The sequence below is a fragment of the Podarcis raffonei genome, chromosome 1, assembly GCF_027172205.1.
Source record: "Podarcis raffonei isolate rPodRaf1 chromosome 1, rPodRaf1.pri, whole genome shotgun sequence".
NCBI classification, from domain to species: Eukaryota; Metazoa; Chordata; class Lepidosauria; order Squamata; family Lacertidae; genus Podarcis; species Podarcis raffonei.
In genome coordinates, this window is record NC_070602.1 from 110,029,616 (window position 1) to 110,052,029 (window position 22,414).

A 22,414-nucleotide genomic window follows, 5' to 3' on the forward strand; every position below is an offset into this window, starting at 1 on the left:
ACCTATAACTGTCCCGCAAGCAAATCAGAACGGATACTCAATAAAGACTGGATAGAGTCTAACCTCCGCATAAACCTTGTGCAAGCAAATCAGGATGAATGCTCAGTAATGGACAGAGCTGCCACCAGATTTCATCTAAAAAACACCCCCAAAGGTAAATTCAGCATCTGCTGCTCAGAAAAGACAATTACGGAATCCTGAGGGAACCAAATTACATTAGAGGAAATTCCCATTGGAGGTACCGCACATTGCTTGCTGGGAATCATGGCAAGTATTAATACAGGTTGTTAGTCAACGTGGCTCCATGCTAACATTGGGTGCCCACTGTAAGTCTATCACTGGTGGTGAGGTCTCTCTTGGTTCAATGTGCATAGCTGATAGGACCAGCCAAGACTAGTCTTGCCACCACAAGTCACCTGACACCAGGGGAGTCTGGTCTGTCAGAGCAAATGGAGCATTGCCTCACCAACCACAGTCTGCCCTTAGCCTTCCTGCCTTATTACTTACACCCAGTCCAGCAGCTGGCACAGACTTTCAATACCCTCCTTTTTAGTTCCAGTTACAGAAAGGTAGCCGTGTTGGTCTGCCATAGTCAAAACAAAAAAATTATTTCCTTCCAGTAGCACCTTAAAGACCAACTAAGTTAGTTCTTGGTATGAGCTTTCGTGTGCATGCACACTTCTTCAGATACATTGAAGAAGTATCTGAAGAAGTGTGCATGCACACGAAAGCTCATACCAAGAACTAACTTAGTTGGTCTTTAAGGTGCTACTGGAAGGAAATAATTTTTTTGTTCTCCTTTTTAGTATCAGTGTTGCCATTTTGGAACTTAGCAGTGGGGAGGATGGGGGTGAAACAAGAGATTAGCTGATTCTTCCTGTGGTGGGCTCTGGCTCTGTCACCTGTTGGCCTCCCTGCCTTCCACCCCACCAGTTTTAGCCACTGCTGTTTTTCTAGGAAAAGATGGTGAAACTCACCATGGACACCTCCCTTGTTCTCTTAGAATGGCAATGGTGCCCACCTGAGAGGTGCCGGAACTGAGTTCTGGAGAGTTCCAGCTGAAAAAAGCCTTTGTTCCACCAAGCATCACAGCCTTATACAAGTGTCTGGAATTAGTTTGTGGTTTCCTGCTTTGAAAATCCTAAGAATTTGGGGAAAACCCAAAAGTGGTTGCTGGGGCTGAGGGGGGTAAGACCTAGACATGAACGTGCTGGGATCAAATCTCAGGGCAGTCATGCCTTCGTTGGTAGCCTTGGCCAGTTTAGGGGAGTTTCACACATGTGCTTTAGTGAGTGTGCATGTGGGTGAAGGAGAAGAATAGGAAATTATTGGTAACACCTCCATATTATAAGGAATGTACTCTGCATACTTCCCTGGTGTTCCAGCACAAGCAAACTCTGAGATATACACATTTTATCCCTCTTCTGTTGAAGCCTGCAGTTCCATTAGTCCATAGTTACACTGCTTTGTATGGGGAAAGGCACTAAGCCCAACTGCACCTGCCTCATCCCAATAGGGAGCCAAAAGGTTACGGGCAGAATATTCTGAAACCTCCAATTAGATTGGGATGCAGGGATTGCCTGCCTCATGCTCCTCTAGTGGGAGAAAATGCAAGTATAATGTGCAGGCTGCCTAATGAGGATGTGGGAGAGAAACCCCACATTCATACCTTGCTGAAGAAACAATTCACAGTATGGAAAGGCAGAGCACATGGGATTACCCAGGGGATTGTTGAACAGGGAGCAACAACTGCAATAAACCAAATGATGCAGATGCAAAGGAAGGAAGGAAGGAAGGAAGGAAGGAAGGAAGGAAGGAAGGAAGATGATAGATAGATAGATGATAGATAGATAGATAGATAGATAGATAGATAGATGATAGATAGATGATAGATAGATAGATAGATAGATAGATAGACAGATAGATAGATAGATAGATAGATAGATGATAGATATAGATAGATAGATAGATAGATAGATAGATGATAGATAGATAGATAGATAGATAGATAGATAGATAGATAGATAGATAGAAGATAGATGATAGATGACAGATGATAGATAGATGATAGATAGAGAGAGAGAGAGAGAGAGAGAGAGAGATGATAGATAGATAGATAGATAGATAGATAGATAGATAGATAGATAGATGATAGATAGATAGATGATAGATGATGATAGATAGATAGATAGAGATAGATAGATAGATAGATAGATAGATAGATAGATAGATAGATGATATAGATAGATAGATAAGATTAGATTAAAGGTCTGGACTAGCATGTTTGACCAGAGGTTCCAGCACTCCAGGAACTTTATGCACCTCAAATAAAAACACAAGAACATCTACTAGAGGTAGTTCTAATGGTGCTGAGAAAGAAATAAGAGACCGAGCAAGAAGTCTGAATCCTCTCATTGTTGCATTTAGGTTAGCGGCAGCACCCTAGTTAAACACAAGGGCTCGTGACCTCTGTGGTGGAGGAAGAGTCAGAACGCTCAGGTTGCTTATCTTCACATAAACTTACAGAGCAATTCCCTCTCTCGGACTGGACTTTCAAAAGAAGAATGTGGTAGTGGCTGGAGCTAAAACTCCACCCGTTAGTTTGTTCTTGTGGTTCCTTTCATTCTCCTCTGCAGTTGCATGTTGGGCTGTTCATCAACAAACAGCCTCTTGCTCCAGGCCTACCAAAGTGAGCAGCTCTGCCTTATTTTCAATAAGAACTTAACAAAGATGTCAGAACTTCCCCATTCAAAGTAATAAGTGGACCCATCAAGCTCGTTCTTGCATAGCTGTTCCTCTTAAACACATCTGAACCTAGTTTCCGTCTTCTGTTCCTAGATTTAACAGCTACCCTGACAGCGGTTGTAAATTTCGTTAATCAGCCAGCTGTGCATTTAAGTAGATGCATATTTTTGCCTAAAGCGTGTCATTTTTAACTAGCATACCATATTTCCTGCACACAGACCTAGGAACAAAATTCTGCAATGAATGAGAATTACGATTTGGAGTTTTCTGTTGGAAAAAAAGAACCTTTTTTCTGGAGTGGCTTGCAGGACTTTTTTAATATCGCTGCTATGGAAACAGCAGACAGAAATACTCACGTAGCACTTTCTTCCTTAGACCCCTTGGTAACTTCTATTTTACGCTTTACATTTTAAACACTTACAATTTAAAGACATATGCCCTGATCCAACAGGCGAGAACACAAGGGTGCCGTGCATACATTTTCCCAAACTGAGAAACTTGCTCCAGATGATGGGACCTAATGCATCTAGGACTACTGTTAGAGGTGGTTCGATATGGTCAGTCATCTGCTTATGGGAGGAGAGGAGGAGGACAAAATCCAGACCTCTGTTACCCACCCACCCCAGCCAATTTCAAAGTGGGGGTGAACTATATAGGTGTTTCACCTACCACCACCCTCTTGAGTGTAACTGAAACAGGCTGGGACTGGGAAATGGCTGGGACTGAAGAGGCAGAAGACTCCAAGAGACTCTCCTCTGAATGTCCTGAGGTGAGGCAGATGGCAACTGGAGACGGCGGCCATCTTGTGGCAGCCAGCCTGAGGAATGTTCTCCCCATCTGCCCTTGATGTCATTTTCATAACATCCAAAAAGACCATTTCTGTTTTCTACCAACCTTTAAATCGTTTCAAGCTGCTTTCAAAACAACAACAATAATCTTTTACCTGCTGTTTTTGTAGTTTTTTGATCTTTGGTGCCAGGAGTGGGGACCCTGTGGCCTTCCAGATGTTGTTGGACTACAGCTCCCATCATCCTTGACCACCAGCCATGCTAGCTGGTGCTGATGGGAGGTGGAGTACTCCAACATCTGGGGATCCACAGGGTCCCCATCACTGTTCTAAGCTGACCATATTCTCTTTTCTTTTTTGAAATTGGGAGTCAAACCGAGGACACTTAGGTGACAGAGGGCAGAACAAAGACCAAATAAAGAAGCAAACGTTCAGGTTGCCTCAAATGTGCAATGTTTTCACTGGAGTCAATGTTGGCCGTTTGCTCCCCATCAAAGGTTAAGGAAAGTGATGAGAATGTTGTGCATCTCAGGGGAGCGAGTGATGCCTTGTGGACCCTTCTGCATATACAGCTCACATAAGAAGATCCTGCAGGATCAGGCCAATGGCCCATCTAGTCCAGCATTCTGTTCACACAGTGGCTGAACATTTGCTGCAGCGAAACCAGCAAGCAGAATTCACACATCTAGTCGGCCTGAGTAAGTTCATGTTCATGATTAAGGAACACAACTTGCAGGTTAGAAATCGTTTCCAGGTAGGAATCGGCATATTAAAATTTTATTTAGAAATTAGGGTGGGGTGGAGAGAGAGAGAGAGCACTCAGTCATGTTGTGATGGGCACGTTCCCTGTATAGCTTATGTCTGCTTTTATTTGTGGTGGTTAACTGGAAGTTTAGAGACCTTGTGTTATATATCTTCAGTAGGTTCCAGAATTATGTTGATAAAAAGCTGTAATTACACGTCACAATTTTAAACATAAAATATTTTGCTGCTTCGTATCTGTTGGCACTTAAAATGTTTACATCTATAACACATCATTTCTTTTAAAAAGCATTTTTTAAAAAGAAATCTCTTTTTTGTTACAAAAAAGGTAGAATTTCAGGTTCCCTTCCTGTTTAGATTATTACACATTCTTGCTGCACATTCATATTGCTGTCCAATTTCCTCTTTATAAATCTAAAACTCAGATGTTTCATTTTCATAAAAAGTCAAAGAGTTCAGTTCCTTCTGCACAATGTCTGGACTGAAAATCCTAATGGGTTGTGAAATGATGGATTAATCACATATTTTAGAATATGAGTCTGTTGATTGAACAGAGTTTAATCAAAGATGTCTCCTGTAGAAAAGGATCAGTGCTGATGACCTTTATTCTAAGCAATTTTGTCACGTATGTTGCTTCAAACAGAATTCATTGAAGATTATGATATTCAAAACGGTACATGATTTTTCTATTGTCCCTGAGTCTAGAGAGCCAATTAACATCATTAAATGCCCTCCATGACACCTGCATTGAGATATTATGATTTCCATGATCAATTATTTTCAAAGAATAGAAGTTAATGGGTAAAAAAATTAAGGTGTCTGATTCTTCTATTCATTGCCATTGTTGCATTCATCATACTGAATACAACTGAAATTCTATTAATAATGAAAATAGTTATTATGGTTTTCTGATTGCTGTTTCTTTATATATAGTAGATTCCTTAGTCCTAAACCAGAATGGACCATTGGCATAAGGTCCGTGCACACAATAGAACTTCTTTTCCTGTCCCCTCCAGTTCCCTGTGCACCCTCAAAAGAAGATTTTGGGGGCACACAGTGGAAGGAGAATCCCATTGCACTAGTGGAACCATGCTGGCAGACTATTAGATGCAAAACATTTCTTCTAGGTTCTCAATTTTCTGCTTATTCAGAAAGTGTGTGAGTGTGTGGCCCTCAACCCCATCTTAGCCTTTGCTCCAATGCAAACTATCTGTTGCACTAAATACGCAGCTTCAGGAGTGCCAGCTTGGCCCTGCAACTGTGGGTGCCTGGGCCTGTGGGTGCCATGAAGTGGCCCTGGCACCAAAATGTCTGGGTGCCCGGCCCCTTCATGGGGAATTTTGTGGGTGCTCAGGCACCCAGGTCCGCAGGGAGCCAGCACCTATGTGTGGCTTGGAAGGACATCATGGGTGTGTGTTTTTCTGTCTCAGTTTCAAAATAATTAAGTAAAATATTCATGAAGTGGGGCATTGCTCTTGGGAGAAGTGGTGTTGGCCATTTTTTATTTTATTTTTACAAACAAGGGGGCATTCTGCATATGTTATTTGTAGTGGTATAGTTGCATACCCTCCAACATTTCTCTGATGAAAATAGGATCGTCCTAAGGAAAAGCAGGACATTCCAAGATCAAACCAGAAACCAGGATTGCTTCTGAAAATCTGGGACTGTCCCTGGAAAATAGGGACACTTGCAGGATCTGTAGTTGATTTTGGACCCAAAGGTTTTGAAAGGCCTGTCTGCACTTACCAGTTATTGTGGTACAGTGGTACCTCGGGTTAAGAACTTAATTCGTTCTGGAGGTCCGTTCTTAGCCTGAAACTGTTCTTAACTTGAGGTACCACTTTAGCTAATGGGGCCTTCTGCTGCCACCATGCAATTTCTGTTCTCATCCTGAAGCAAAGTTCTTAACCCGAGGTACTATTTCTGGGTTAGCGGAGTCTGTAACCTGAAGCGTCTGTAACCCGAGGTACCGCTGTATAACTGCTGTCTGTTGTGATGTTTTGAGGAGTGAAATTGTATCTGCAGCTTTGATCACATGCCCTTGTTATCAGAGAGCGAGTGTGGGGTTTTACTTTCCACACAATTGACAAGTTGCGCCCAAGCTGGAAAAAGTTCCAAAGCCAAAGTCCCACCCTTTACATACCCTCACGTTCCTTCAGCCAGTAAATGCTGTAGTTATGAGTTTGCACTTGTGGACAGCCATTTTATTGGGGTTTGTTTGTTTGTTTGTTTTTCGTATTTAATGCCTAGCATTCAGGAATTCTAATCATGTGGATGTGCAGTATATGAGATTAAAAGAGGAAAATGTGTCTGCCTTAGGTACGTCAAACCTGGTTGCTCTGATGAACGTTTGTCTGCACGAAAGAATTGATGTCATGGGCAGTACTTTGACTCCCACCACTCTCCTCGGAAATGAACTCTCAAACTGACAACTCACACCAGTCAAATAGAAGTGGCATGAAACAGCTGTCCCCCAAACCACATCCACCAACCCCCATCCCCTCCTCACCAAAAAACAGAATAATGCCACACACAGAGCCATTCCAGATCTTTCTCGAAGTATCAGATTTTTTTGTGGTAGAGAAGGAAAAGCAGGGTTGTGTTGTTGTTTTTTAAGAACACTCTTCTGGAATACTTGCTGAATAATGACATCACATGGCAGCATGCAAAAAATAAATAAAAAACCAACTCCAAAACAGTTAGTGTGCCACTATAAATAGTAAGTGAAGCAAGATCAAAAGTGAGTGATTTTAATAAGACGACAATTAATAAGATGGCACAAATGGCATGGCCAAGAGTAAGGAAACTGGGATTTGTCAAAATCATTGCCGCGGGTAATTAGCGCTAAAATGCTAATGAATTTTCTTGATGACTTAAAAATAGAAATGTGGAAAACTGAACTTGGAGTGAAGGGCACTAGAAATACCTGGATAATTTTGTGTGGATAATCTGACGTGTAAGCTCGAAAGCTCTCCTAGAAATTTGCCCAATAAATGCCAAAGTTTTAAATTGTTTGTCGTGATAACTTGTTGAGTTATAGGAGGCCGATTCATTATTCAGTTCAGTGAGCTAACACCCCGGACATCGTAAGTATGCTTTCAGATGTTTGAGCCATCATATTAGTATTAGCTCCTCTCATCCTGACACAGATTAATTGAAAGCTGTGCTGCTCCGCCAAGAGGCTTCTATATCACCAAGGCCATTGTCACCCCTTCTGAAAGTCACAACCCAGGCTGCCATGCCACAAGCATCTTTATGAACACTACAAGAAAGAATAGGCTTAAGATTAAGACAAGGAGCAGAGAAACAGCTCCTTACTACAACATTATTTAACAGGCTCCGGTGGCAATTATTGTCAGTAGCATTATTGCAGAGATAATGAAGAATTCATTAAATAGCATTGAAAGACATCCCTGCCCAAAAAAGAAAGGCACTGAGGGCTCGTATGGGGGTGGGGGTCCCTGTCTGTTGCTATGGTAAAGTTTCCATCAAACGAAAAACACTATAGTTGATTTAATAGAGGGAAGGAGGCTCGCTGAGAAAGCTTGGAGGAGAGCATGGCACATATGTGATGAGGAATAATCACAGTGGCTATGGCAACCGAAGGTGAAATGTGTTATTTGCATCAGTTTATAATCTCTCCAAGATGCAATTTCCACGTTACTACCATAGCGGAATGTGATCGATGTAATCACGGGCGACCTATCGCGCAACACGGAATCTGAGGAAGTTCCAAGAACAATTTCTTAAAGGCAATGAGAGGGGAAGTGCAAGAATTAGATGCCTCTGGAAGAAATTTCAAAAAAAGCATTCCACTCTGAAAGTACGGCACAGTATCGGGGGGGGTGCTAACCTAAATTTATATGCAAAGGCTTATAAGCTCAGTGGTAGAGTAGAAGGTCCATGGGTTCAGTACCTGGCATGTCTAGTTGAACTGCGGAGGATCATGGGAGATCTGAGTGGAAATGTAGAGGTGTTAAAACACCTTTAAGCCTCCACGAGTTCAGTGAGAAAAAGTTCAACAGAAGCTTAATTAACCAACTTGGGTGGAATCAGATATGGTTTGGGTCTAACATAAGGCAGCAGTGATTAACTGGTTCCATTGTATTCTGTGGGAGATACTATAACTTTATTCCAGGGGAAACTGGGGGGTGGGGAGCCAAAAAGTGATCCAAACTTTGGATTTTCCAAAGTTTTCTACAAGCCTAGGGAATTCCCAAACTCTTTTCTGGTGCCAATGATCCTATTTTTATGCAAGTATATTTAGTAGTAAAAAGAACTAAGGTTTTTTTAAAAAAACAACAACAACATCCTAAATAATCAGATTTATTTCTGTTCAGAATGTTTTTGAACGTTTCCTGAAAGGCATTCAAATCTCTTTAAAGCAAAATGTCTTCTGCTAAATGGTAAGTTCATTAACCATAAAGAAGAGTCTTACGTTCTAGGATAAATATGGTTGGGAATCATATTTCCCCATTCATTATAGTGGCTCTTGATTTACTATAAAGGGAAATTTTAAACATTAAGTCTATTTAAAAGTTCCCCAAAGTAATTCCCTAGCCTCTAGTATTTCACAACAGAGAGATCTCGTTTCTGTCATAATAATAAAAAAAATGCACAACTTTTTCACAGTGTAAAAAGAAGAGTGGCTTTTTATACAAAAGCAGATATTTATTGTCCCTTTTGTTTAATTTGCATGCATGAAAGCATAAGCCACAATTTTCCATTGTTTAACAACTCAAATAAAAACAAACGCAGCAAACCACATTATATATATACTTTAAAAATCTGAACTGTAGGGGATTTTTAGTACCACATAAATTTATTACCAGCATTTTTTTAGTTGCATTTATTGCATTTTGAAAATTAAAAAAAAAAAGATTCAATTTTTTAACTGGGGGGGGGGGGAATACTGGAAAAATAAACAAACGCTTGGGTTTTATCTGTCTCATTTCTGCCACAAGCACAACACCCAAAGCAGCTTCTAAAATAAAGATTGTACAGTAAAAATTCAAAACAAATAATCATAACACCAAGCAGAAAACACAAGTAGATGGAACCCTATTGGCTCCAGTTGCCACATGATCCCTGCCATCTATGGTCGCAGTGCTGAAGCACGGCGGAGGGGCAGACAAGCAACTCTTTCCTCTGGCGAGAGAAAAAGACCTTGGCCAGAACCAGGAACCCTGGTTTGAAACTCATGAAGTGTTACAAATGCATTTGACAACCTGGTGCCCTCCAGGTTTTTGGACTACAGCGCCTTTCAGCCCCAGCTGACAGCCTCTGCCCAAAACATCTGGAAGTTAACAAAGTTTACCTCATAGTGTAACATGACCACACTGCTGTTTGCAATGGAGTCTATGTGACCATACAGGACTGAGTGAGGCCAGATCTGCCTGCTTCCCTTATGACTGAAACTATGAAAGATGCTGCGGACTGAGATTGTGTTGTCAACAACTGTGTTTCAGCATTCTGCACAAACGGCAGTTTCCAGGGCAATTTCAAGGGAAGCCTGACTTAAAGTGCATTGTAGTAGTCCAGTCTCAAAGTCACCAATGCCTGAACTACGGTGGTGAAGGCATCCCAGTCTAGGAACTCTTGTAGCTTCCTACCAGGTTCAGCTAGTAAAAGGGATGCGGATGGTGCTGTGGGTTAAACCACAGAGCCTGGGGCTTGCCGATCAGGTTGGCGGTTCAAATCCTCGCGACGGGGTGCGCTCCCGTTGCTCGGTCCCTGCTCCTGCCAACCTAGCAGTTCGAAAGCACATCAAAGTGCAAGTAGATAAATAGGCACTGCTCCGGCAGGAAGGTAAACGGCGTTTCCGTGCGTTGCTCTGGTTCGCCAGAAGCAGCTTAGCCATGCTGGCCACATGACCCAGAAACTGTACGCCGACTCCCTCGGCCAATATAGCGAGATGAGCGCCGCAACCCCAGAGTTGTCTGTGACTGGACCTAATGGTCAGGGGTCCCTTTACCTAGCAACCAAGGTTATCTGGACCTCCACTGAGAAAAGGAGGGTCCAGAAGCACTATTAGACTGTGTACCAATCCCATTCAGGGCTGGCAATTGTCCAATTTTTTGATACAGAAACCACTCTCCCCACAGTGCTTCCATCTTGCCAGGATTCAAGCTAAGCTTATTTCCCCTCAAACCATCTGAACCAGGCACTAGTCCAGGGCCCAGACAGCCTCTCCTCACTCAGATATAATGGGGAAATAGAGCTAAACATCATCGGTGTACAAATAGCACCTTGCCCCAGATCTCCTACTGGCTCTTTCTAGCAGCTTCATATAGATATTAAATAGCATTTAATAGTGCCCTGAGGTACCCCACAGCAGAACCACCAGAATCAAATGTAACAAATGGTACTCCATTTCTTTATTTCAAACACTTTTACCCCGCCATCCTTCAGTGAACGCATGGCAGCAAGTCACATACGTTAAAACAGGAACAGGAGTTTGAGGGTCAGGTTTTGACCACAATAGAGTAAAGCAGCCATAAAGTACAAAAGCAGCAGAGAGAGCAAAGGTTTAAAAATATGAACCTTCGAAAACAACTGGCAAGAAACAATTAACAGGGGGCAACCATTTATTGTTCAAAAGGCTGTCAAGGAAGAAAGCTTTTGACCAGCCTAAAGCAGGTCCTTAGAGAGGAGGCAGGATGAAGCCTCCCTTATATGCCCTGCTTAGTGGTCTCTGTATTTTAATGCTATTGAAGCCCTTATCTGTACAGTTTTTTGGGGAGAACCTAGACCAAATACTTTGACCAGGCATTGCTTGTAACTGGGTATCACCAGTTCTCAGACTGCTAAACCATGTTCTTCTTGTTTCTTTTTATGTTTATTCAGTGTTGATTATTTTAGTGTTTGTCACCTTGAACTCTGAGGAAAAGACAAATATAAATATATGCAATACAGGCAGCCCCCTATTTACCATATTTTTCGTCCCATAGGATGTTCCGTCCCATAGGACGCACCTAGTTTTTTGGGGGGGAAATAAAGGGGGGGAAATTTCCTTTATTTCCCCCCCAAAACCAGGTCGGGGAACAGTGGGATGGCAGCGCTGTGCCTCCCCGCTGTCCCCCAAGCTTGTGGGGCTGGCCGATGTCTGCCCGAAGCGTGGGGCGCTCTGCTTCAGCGCGCCCCACGCTCCGTGCAGCAGGCTGCTATCCGCAGCCTGGGGAGCCCTGCGGGAACTCCCACGGGCTCCCCAGGCTTGCTGATAGCTTCCTGAAGCCTGGAGAGCGAGAGGGGTCGGTGCGCACCGACCCTGCTCGCTCTCCAAGCTTTAGCGAAAGCCTGTATTCGCCCCATAGGACGCACACAGATTTCCCCTTCATTTTTGGAGGGGAAAAAGTGCGTCCTATAGGGTGAAAAATACGGTATGTGCGTACAATATGTGCATGACTACATGTGCATTGCACTGAACCCAGAAGTGACCCGGAAATGTCATAAAGTCGTCATTGAAACATCAGTAAACAGGCAGAGTGCGGTGCTTGCAGGCTTTTTCAAAGGGTTTCAATTATACGCAATTCCCAATGCATACAATGCCTCGGAACATAACCCCTGGGTAAGTGAGGAGCTGCCTGAACTTCAGAAGGCAGCTGATATTTTGTGCTATATTAGCCTACAATAAATGGTTCTTTTCATATGGTTCAGATCAATGTTAGGTCAGCCAATTACGGGACGGGGTGGGTTGCCGAAACTAGTTGTAAGAGAAAGACATCAGTATGGATATTTGTGACCTGTTGCTGAAGATCTTAGATGGGCTACCATAATTGCTAGGCAATATTGAAAATATCAAAGTACCCAAGTGAACTGCATTGCTTTGCCATGTTAAGTTAATGATGCTTTATTTGCTTCCCTACAGTCGTGACCAAGCCTGTTGATAATAGTTACCATTCATTTATCTCTGCACAAAACCTTAAAACATCTTCAACTGGTATCATTTAGCATTTCAAATGTTTTGCTGCTAGCATCAACATAAACCAGTCCCTGTCAAAAAAAATCATTTTCTTTTCATGTTTTTCAGAAATAGCACGTTGCCACAAGGAATGGGGACTACACAAGAGAAGGAAGACCCCTCAAGACGTTAAACCTTTTTTCTGAGCTCCATGAATGCGTTCCAAGTTGCTTCTCTACGTCGAACTTTACGGCTTGGAAAGTAACATGCTGCCCTTGTGGGAGAGGCCAGAGGTAGCGAGGCTATTCATTTGTTCTGCTGAATAGGAGAGCTCCAGGAACAATGGCTTCAAAAGTCTCCTGTTTGTATGTCTTGACGGTCGTTTGCTGGGCAAGTGCTCTGTGGTACTTAAGTATAACACGACCCACTTCGTCCTACACAGTCAACAAAAGTTTCCGCACCATCTCAATAGCTAGAAAGAATGTCTCCTTCGGCAATATAAGGACTCGGCCAATCAATCCTCACTCGTTTGATTTCCTCATAAATGAGCCGGAGAAATGCGAAAAGAATGCCCCCTTCCTGGTCATTCTCATCAGCACCACACACAAAGAATTTGATGCCAGGCAAGCCATTCGGGAGACATGGGGAGACGAGAACAACTTCAAAGGTATTAAGATTTCCACTCTCTTTCTTCTGGGAAAAAACACAGACCCCGTGTTAAATCAGATGGTGGAGCAGGAAAGTCAAATCTTCCATGACATCATCGTGGAGGATTTCATCGACTCCTATCACAACCTGACTCTGAAGACATTGATGGGAATGAGGTGGGTGGCGACATTTTGTTCGAAAGCCAAGTACATCATGAAAACGGACAGCGACATCTTCGTGAATATGGACAACCTCATTTACAAATTGCTAAAACCCAATACCAAGCCGAGGCGGAGGTACTTCACTGGCTACGTCATCAACGGAGGCCCGATAAGGGATGTCCGTAGCAAGTGGTACATGCCTAGGGACTTGTACCCTGACAGTAACTACCCGCCATTTTGCTCGGGCACTGGCTACATCTTTTCAGCGGATGTAGCGGAGATGATTTACAAAACCTCCCTCCACACAAGACTTCTTCATCTTGAAGATGTGTACGTGGGACTTTGCCTGCGGAAGCTGGGCATCCACCCTTTTCAAAACAGTGGCTTTAATCACTGGAAGATGGCCTACAGCCTATGTAGATACCGGCGCGTTATCACAGTGCATCAGATATCACCTGAGGAAATGCACAGAATTTGGAATGACATGTCAAGCAAGAAGCACCTCAGGTGTTAGGACACTTTGCAGATGTAAATGCTTTTTGTAAAAATAACACACACACAAAAAATTAATTGAGTAGAGAGTAAATGGATGTCTTTTGATTGGAAAATGGGATGCTAATTTCCAGGAGGGGAAGATCTTCTGTATTTTTTGTTTTGTTTTTGTTCTTCTTTACGGCTTTGATTTCTGGTTTACAGACCACATAACGCAGTTGTCAAAAAAGGTAGGGTCACATCTGTCTTGGCCAGTCTCATAACTGCATAAAGGGGACAAATGACTGCTAGATGCTGTGTAATCTATTCCTATTACACCTCCAGAATAGGAACCCTCCTCTAAGGCAAGGGTAAGCAGTCTGAAAGATCAAGAATCCTAGCTCTTTCTTTCTTGAGCTCATGCTCACTGAGATGGATTTGAATGGGGAAAGCTAAGCAGTTTTATTATGGTCTTCTATTTCAAATTAGCCTCTCCTTCCCCTAAATACTAGTGGCCTCCTGATCTGAAGCAGAACATGGGGCTGTGGTTGGAAGAAGAAGAAAAATCAGGAGTCTCTCTCCATGCAGAGGATTCTTTGGAAGCAAGTGTTTAATCTCACCTACCTGGGAGTAAGCCTTACTGGATTCCACTGGACTTACTTCTGAGTAGACATGCATTGTTAGACATTAAAACACAGACCCCAAAATGGGATGGTGCAGGGTTTTTATTTTTAAAAAAATCACTATGCACAATTTCTTCACTGAGATGCAACATAAGGCCTCAAAATACACTAACAATAATGATGATGATGATGATGTTAAAATACAGAACAAAAAGTGCGTGCCAAAATACATTACATTATATTCTTTACAAAAGGCAAATTTCTCCAGTATGTAAACTGCAAAAAAGGAACCTTTTAGAACTTTGCAGTTTTAATACAGATGGTGACATGCCCATTTATCAAAATAAGATTTTCCGTTTTATTATTGTATTTGTAGACACAGAATTAAAGATCACATGATTATTAAGGATGTGCAGTATTGTTAAATAAAACAAAATGTTAACTGGAAAACATCTGTAACTGCTGTGGGAGGGAAGCAAATCCTCAGCCGACACTTTCACTAGCTCAGTGTTAAAAACCGTTTGTTACGGCACTTTGCTTTTCAAAGAGCCTAAGTGCTTTTTCAATTATAAAAGGCTGCCCATAGGAATTATAGCACTGTATTCTGTAGATATAAGCATAATTAGTTTTTCCCCCATAATTAAAAGGCCTAAGAGCTACATAGAGAACCAATAGAAAGGGGAGGGCTTTCTGTTTATTACTCCCTGCATGCCTTTCCCAGTGACACTAGTAGTAATTAGATTTGAAGCCAGCAGTTATCATCATTTGACAGACACATTGACAACTTCGTAATAATAAGCCACACACATCGCTAGGTCAATTAAAAGCAGCGATACCCAATATTAAAAAAAACAAAGAGATTGCTGTTACAAAATCAAGCAGTGGACTCAACTCAAAATCTTTCCTCAATTTACCAGCAACTCAAGCTGGGTGGCAAGGAAACTGGGTTCCTCAAGGTGTCATTGGATGCCAGCTCGTGGTTAAGGATGCCAAAACCTTCCCACTCCTGAACTAAAGCAACTTTGTGGACCATTCCCAGTATTTTTTATGGGCCATCTCATAACTATTTGATTTATTTTTTTCTGGACAGCAGAACCACAGGGCACTCTGGAAGGAGTAGTTCAGGAATAGCCAATGTGGTGCCCTTCAGCTGCTGTGGACCATAACTCCCATCATCCCTGACGATTGGGCCCTGCTGGCTGGCAACTGATGGGAGCTGGAGTCCACAACATCTGAAAGGCACCAGTTTAGTACCCCTGGAATGGGCGGTAATTTCTTTCCACTTAGAAGAGTAGCAGATAAATCCTCAGCTTGTTTTGCTCTTCATACACAACACATAGTTTGAATGGAATATTGTTAACAACCTCCTTTCCCCGCCCCCTGGCTGCTTCCTATGTGCCACAAGTGAATTCAGAAGTTACGATTGAGCAGGGGCAGGGTCCGTTAAAACACTAATGAGCGTGCTCTCCTTTAGTTGAGGGGATTGGAACGTTTTTGATGCATATTTAATAGCCTGGACTCCGGAGATATTTTCTGAAATAAAGGGTGGAAGAAAAATATTACAAAGCCCCCTACACAGCACAGGTTCCATTTCATTTTTTTCTTTGTTTCTTTTACTAAGGAAAGTGTTTCTGCTGGAAATACTACTCAAAGATTTAGAGCAAATCTATTACAGATGCTCAGTCATTTGTTGTTTTCACCTGCCATTGATGCTTCAATCTGTGGGAGAAGTTCTGCATGGGTGGAGAAGCTTCCGCTGTGGAGGTTGTGGTCTCCCTCAAGAGGATGTGGACTCTCTTTCCTTGGAGGTTTTTAAGCAGAGATTGTCATAGATGCTTTAGTTGAGATTCCTGCATTGCAGGGGGTTGGACTAGATGGCCCTTAGGGTCCCTTCCAGCTCTAGAATTCCATGATTCTATCCCTGTTGCATTCAATGCCTTTCCCTAAAAATCAACAATCCCCTGTTGCTTTTCCCATGGCAGTGGAAGAAGCAGCTGGGGGTCATTCCCCCCCCTTAAGCTTAAAATACTATTCGAGGGGGAAAGGTTCATGCCACACACAAACACATCTCCCACTCTAGTAAACAATGCATGTGGCTCAGTGTCATGTAAAATTTGACGCTTGCATTTGCCAAAAAGCAAAAGGGCAGTGGCATTATGATTGCCTCATGATTTGAAATTAACAAAAGTGTCTCAAGTTGAACGTTCAAAAACCACCTATTCCTTTCCCTCCTTCTCTTGAACGCTAGTGTCATTTGTGTGGTGCCACAGAGTACAGCAGTTCTGTCAAGAGATTCCAGGAAGATGTCCACTTCCAGCCCAACCCCACATACCTGCTTCCTTAGCCCAAGCAGAGAGAAAAGTTTCATATCCATCTAATTCATGCTGGTGATAATCCACATTAAAAAGTATAACAGCACAGAACACCTGCTACGCAAATAAGGAATTTTGAAAATAGCAGCAAAGAAAAATAAGCCCACTTCTGATCACACATAACTATATTAAATTTGAAAAATGATTTGGGGAATAAATCTGAATTTTAAAACTGCTGAACAAACAGCAAATAAAAGCAGGCCAAGTAATTAACAATTTCCAATTAACTTAAATGGTGTTACTAGCAAAGAGAATATGTGCAGGCAATGGACAGAGCACATCTCAGCATATCAATAGATTTTAAATTCTAAATATCTAATATCAAAGATGTAAAGGTGTTTTGTTCTAATATCACATGGTAGCTGCACATGTCGGTTTGGTAGAGACTTCCTATATCAGTCCTAGAAAATGCAAGCAAGTCCACACACGCTTGTTGACTGCTTGGTGGGCATCGGCACATTTAGGAAGTGCATAGGCTTGCTCACTCAGTGTTTCCATCCCACATACATCACCTCAACTTTCCCACATTGAGTGGGCAAATAAATGCTTAGAAATCTCCACTTGATAGGGAATCTGAACAATGCAGGATTTCTCATCATGCAGATATTTCTAAGCATGCTCAGCTGAATGTACTTGCAAGTCTCGTTCTGAACTTCACACTCAATGTGCAAAGGTTTCCTGTGGGAATGAGGACATTAAGGGCAGGGATTGTGCCTGTGCCCACTTCATTCACTCATGGTGAATGCTTGAAAAGGGCTTCTCTTTAACTTGCCCCCAAATGACTGCAATAGCAAATGATAGCTCAATGTGTGAAATGCCTATCGTATGTCACAGGTCAAACATTGCAGAGAAGAAGTTTTTATATCAGACACTGATATGTGTTCACATGATGCATACATCAGCTTTAGGATGTAGTAGGGAGAGTAGCATTTCACTAGACCAGCATCATCCGATGAAAGCTGCTCTCTAGCCAGGAAGAGAGATATTCAGATACATTTTTATCATACTTACAGGACAAAGACACCAGTGTAAAATCTGTTCTATCTTTTAAGATAGTTTGACTTATTTTAGAAAGTATGTTTTAAGTATGCCGCATGCATTTAATGTACTGTGCAGATAATCTGTAAGAACTGATACCTTTGCTCAATATTTTGTAAAGGAACTACTGGATGTCGGTGTGCCTACTGGTTGTGTAACACAACCCAAACTAGGATAAAAAATAGTGACAGTGATGGTGAGCGTTAGTTATAAGCAATGACCAGTTGCACTGATGCCCAAGAATGTCTCGGGAAAGAAGTGGAACTCATTACAGATCACAAAGAAGTTACGGCTTCAATAAATCACTTCATCTTTGGGTACTTCGGGTAGATTGACTAACATTTTACTACCAACATGCTGGAAGGCATTCTGTAGTGGCTGTTAAAGAGTTCCTGTATTTCGGCTTGATTAACAGCTTATGCAGAACCTCAGCATTTTTCTGACACTTCTTATTCGTTTTCTTATATGAGAGCTGCTTTCTCATTAGCACACAGGCACTAACTGGTGGCCAGCAATTTGCAATCCAGCATTACACAGGACTGAAAACTCACAGTGACTGAGATGTTACTGAACCTGTGCCTGAGACATTCTTGGACCGTAATGTCAACAAAACATTCACTGTGAGATGTGACGCAGTGTTGTCACATGGTGAGTTAAAACTCACCATATGACAACAATGTCACATGGAGAATGTTTGCAGATATTAAAGTGCACAGATGGAAACTCATCATTCGGAAATAGCAGGGGATGTATAGACTGAGTAACATATAAACCGGTTCCCTGCTGGTCTGTGGCCATATCATGAATCCCTCCAGTAACAAACTCAGTACGTTTCAACAGAATTGGTGGCAAAACTGAGAAATAAGGAGGAGGTATCATATCTCAAGGAACTCTCAAGCTTTTAAAAATATTTAAGACACCCACAAACAGGGCAAAAAATGGAGTCCAGTGAGCACCCTCAGTAGCCACAGATGATTGAATGTCTGTTGGCAAGAAAAATGGAAAACCAGGGGCATGGAGAGACAAATGAAATGCTCAGCTTGAGAGAATGGCTGGATGAAACCCTCCACAGGAGTGCTTTCATTAGGAGGAAGGACAAACTGCACATTTCACATCGTAGGATCCTACATTACATTCTTAGAGAAGCTGGCAGGCTCTATAAAATATCTAAGTATGTTGGCTTACCGTATGAATTATTCTTGGAATATAGATGAGAGATATGGTTTTCAATGCAGTATTGAATCACAATTAGCAATACATCAAGATGTAATCAGTGTTTTAAAAGAGTACAAAGCAATCTAAGTTCAAATCCAGCAGCTATTTAAAGAAAAAATCTAAAAATGGCAAGATTACTATGGGAAAAACACATTTTCAATAGTGAAGAAATAAGATCTTCCTAAGTCAAGAGATTTTGAAATTTCCCTCAGTGTTGCATTTATGCTTAGCATTCTCTCCTCTCTCTCTTTTTTTTTTCTTTGACAGATTTGTAAATATTCATCACGGAAAGTGTTGTATATATTTTAAATCAATTTATTCTCTTTCCCACTGCATATGTCTGTAGAGTCAGCTTGCAATGTAACATTTTGTTCTGCATGGAGCTGCGACAGGCTTTTTATCTCTTAGTGTTTCAGAAGCCTTAAGCATGAGTGCCCTGATTTTTGAATGTACAAGAAGTTTTTAAAAATAACTGGTTTTTTTATACTTTTCTTAATTATTTTGAGCAAATTTGGGAGGGGGTTAAATCAGCAAAGGGAGACCAATTTTGGAACCTGAAACCTGCATACAAGTTCTGTTACTTGGAAGTATTTGGTCACAGAGAGACTGTAAAGAACCAACAACTACTGGGTTTTTTAAAAAAAATCTTTGAGGAAAATAAGTGCTTACGTTACTTTTGAACAAACCACTATTTTTTTTACAATTGCAACCAACATCCAAATCAAAGTCATGTTTGATTTTTGTTGAAATTTGAATGGACAAAGCACATGTTGCCAATAAGCTTTCAGAAGTCTTATCTTCTGAAGAACTATATAATAATAGATTTCCTTAGTGGGCGACTTTGGAGGATTCCAGAGTCATTAAAATTTGGTGGATTAGATGACTCCTTATTGGGATTAAACCTTTATAGAGTCATGTCGAGAAATACAATTTAGGAAGGAAAAAAGGTAATGAACTAAGAAAACTTGTTGACATTATCTGAAGTTTAAATGTACCATTATATACAGATGGCTGTATTTATGTATTTATTTGTCAAAACTGTATATATTGTTTTATCTAGTGTAATTGTCTAAAAGTGCATTTCTTCTAGTTGAAAAGTATTATCTAGGGGGTTGTGGGGGTGCCAGCCAAGCTGCTAATCAAGTTTTTATAAACATATATATAAATGTTCAAAAAAAGATGAAGGGGGAAAATGAAAGTGTCCTGTACAGTTTTCTTTTTTGTCATTCCTTACTGAAATGTAAACTAGACTCAGACAGCACGAAGCCAAGCTATAGCCACATCTGAGGAGGACAGAGTGTTGTTTTGCTGATTGTTTTTAAAAATTGCAGGGGGGGGGTGTGAGGAAATAAATTAAGGAAAAATAAAGTTGTATCAAGTCGTCATTTCTACAATGCTTTCCTCAAACATGTTGTTTCATGTTTCTTGAATAAGTTATGTATCCTATGGAACTGTAGCTAGATATATTGCAAGCATACAGATAAGACTCCTAGTAGTAAGCCATGCTAAATTCGGGTCAAAATCAGTTCAATTACAGGGTTAACACTTCTCATAGTAACTTAGCAGGTCTCTTCAACCAGGAGTGAAATCTGCTCATTAGGAAGCTGAAATATATTGACTCACAGTACAAATATGATGCCAGGGCAAAAGAGACGCATGAAGAGATAGGTCAGAGTTTGGCCAAGACTCAAACACCATCCATTGGTCATGCTTCCACAGCTACACAATATGAAGCAAGTTTACATGAATGAGAGACAAGTTCATCATAAGAAGGGAGGATGTCGTAAGAGCATCTTATCTAGCTGCTCTGACTCTTCTTCTTTGGAGAATTTCCTGTTGGAGCTGGGAGTAGCATAGCCCTGTACTATGTTAGCTCACCCTCAAACAAGTGAGGGGAAGAAGAGTTCGGATTTGGATTTGATATCCTGCTTTATCACTACCCGAAGGAGTCTCAAAGCGGTTAACATTCTCCTTTCCCTTCCTCCCCCACAGCAAACACTGTGTGAGGTGAGTGGGGCTGAGAAACTTCAAAGAAGTGTGAGTAGCCCAAGGTCACCCAGCAGCTGCATGTGGAGGAGCAGAGACGCGAACCCGGTTCACCAGATTACAAGTCTACCGCTCTTAACCACTACACCACACAGGTTCTACTTGCTGGTTATACCTTGCCCCTTCTGTTTCAGCCCCATCACCTGGCCCTCACCATCTTGCATGCATTGGAGGGGAAAGGTGTGAGACGGAGAGCCTGCTCCACATGTGTGGGGTCCCTGCACTGTCAGAGTTTTAAATTGCAAGAGGAGTCAACATACTTAAAGTTGCTTCTCTTCCTCGCAGGACATTTGGAATATGAGAGAGTGGTATGGCCCCCCCCCCATGAAGAGTAATGGTGTTATGTACAGCGGTACCTCGAGTTACATACACTTCAGGTTACATATGCTTCAGGTTACAGACTCCGCTAACCCAGAAATATTACCTCAGGTTAAGAACTTTGCTTCGGGATAAGAACAGAAATTGTGCTCTGGTGGCGCGGCGGCAGCAGGAGGCCCCATTACCTAAAGTGGTGCTTCAGGTTAAGAACAGTTTCAGGTTAAGTGCGGACCTCCGGAACAAATTAAGTACTTCTTGACAAACCTTTGATGTCAAGATTTATCCCAAATTTCCACCCCTGTACCGATTTCCTGTCATCATTTTTGCCCTAATATACCAAAGCTTTGATAGCTCTAGGTAACACCTACTGAGGCAAGAAAATAGATTAGGTGTTACAGTACAGCAGCATCTCTTGCACCATATACTTGATCACAGTGGTGCAAAACTGATGTTTCTTCGCTCCTGTTAGTTACATGACACATACAATCACTGCACACTTGGACACTGAAACTCTAGCATTGCACCTTCCAGTCTGAGCGGCACACTGCCTTTTGACACTCGCTCCATGGATCACCTATTTCTAACCCACTCAGCAGAACTCATTACCCAAGTGGCATCCTTGGTCTCATGATAATCTCTTCCCATGAACTTTAGACCTGGAGAAAAGTAATCCACGTTTCCTTTGGTCAGCATCTTTTGAATTATTTTCTTCTTTTTATTTCATAAGAGAAACCAAAAAGATCCATCTTCCTTCATTTTTTTTTCATCTTTTTCTTTTTTCTCCAGTAATAAACTCACTGCTTGAGGGGCTTCTTTTAACAATGGATAATGCAATTGCTTCATATTTAAATAACTGTCAAGGCTTCCTGTTTACCCCTTTATTGCACCGCCTGCTGGCTACCTGCACATCTTTGTTAGAATTTGGAGCTTGCTGTACCCATTAAATATACTCTGCTGATCACTATGTTTATCTTACATGTTTCTTTTACATGTGGTCCTGGAGTAGCCGCTGGGACCATATAACACAGGTCCTAAAGGATCTTCACTGATTCCCAGTTGTTTCCAAGCACAATTCAAAGTGTTGGTGCTGATCTTTAGCCCTAAATGGTCTTGGCCCAGTATACCTGAAGGAGTGTCTCCACCCCCATTATTCAGCCCAGACACTGAGGTCCAGCTCCAAGGGCCTTCTGGCGGTTCCCTCACTGTGAGAAGTGAAGTTACAGGGAACCAGGCAGAGGGCCTTCTCGGCAGTGGTGCCCTCTCTGTGGAATGCCCTCCCATCAGATGTCAAAGAGATAAAGAACTACACAACTTTTAGAAGACATCTG

At 41.8% G+C, this 22,414-nt stretch overlaps 1 protein-coding gene across 3 annotated transcripts in view; it reads left to right on the forward strand.

Annotated features, from left to right (window-relative positions):
* B3GALT1 (beta-1,3-galactosyltransferase 1) overlaps positions 1-16,602 on the forward strand; it is a 359,452-nt gene extending 342,850 nt beyond the window's left edge. For all 3 annotated transcript variants that reach the window (XM_053408812.1, XM_053408803.1, XM_053408792.1), the window contains one exon: positions 12,324-16,602. In XM_053408812.1, the coding sequence (XP_053264787.1) occupies positions 12,537-13,517 (981 nt within the window). In that variant the 5' untranslated portion in view covers positions 12,324-12,536 and the 3' untranslated portion in view covers positions 13,518-16,602. The remainder of the gene's footprint in view (positions 1-12,323) is intronic.
* The last annotated feature ends 5,812 nt before the right edge of the window (positions 16,603-22,414 follow it).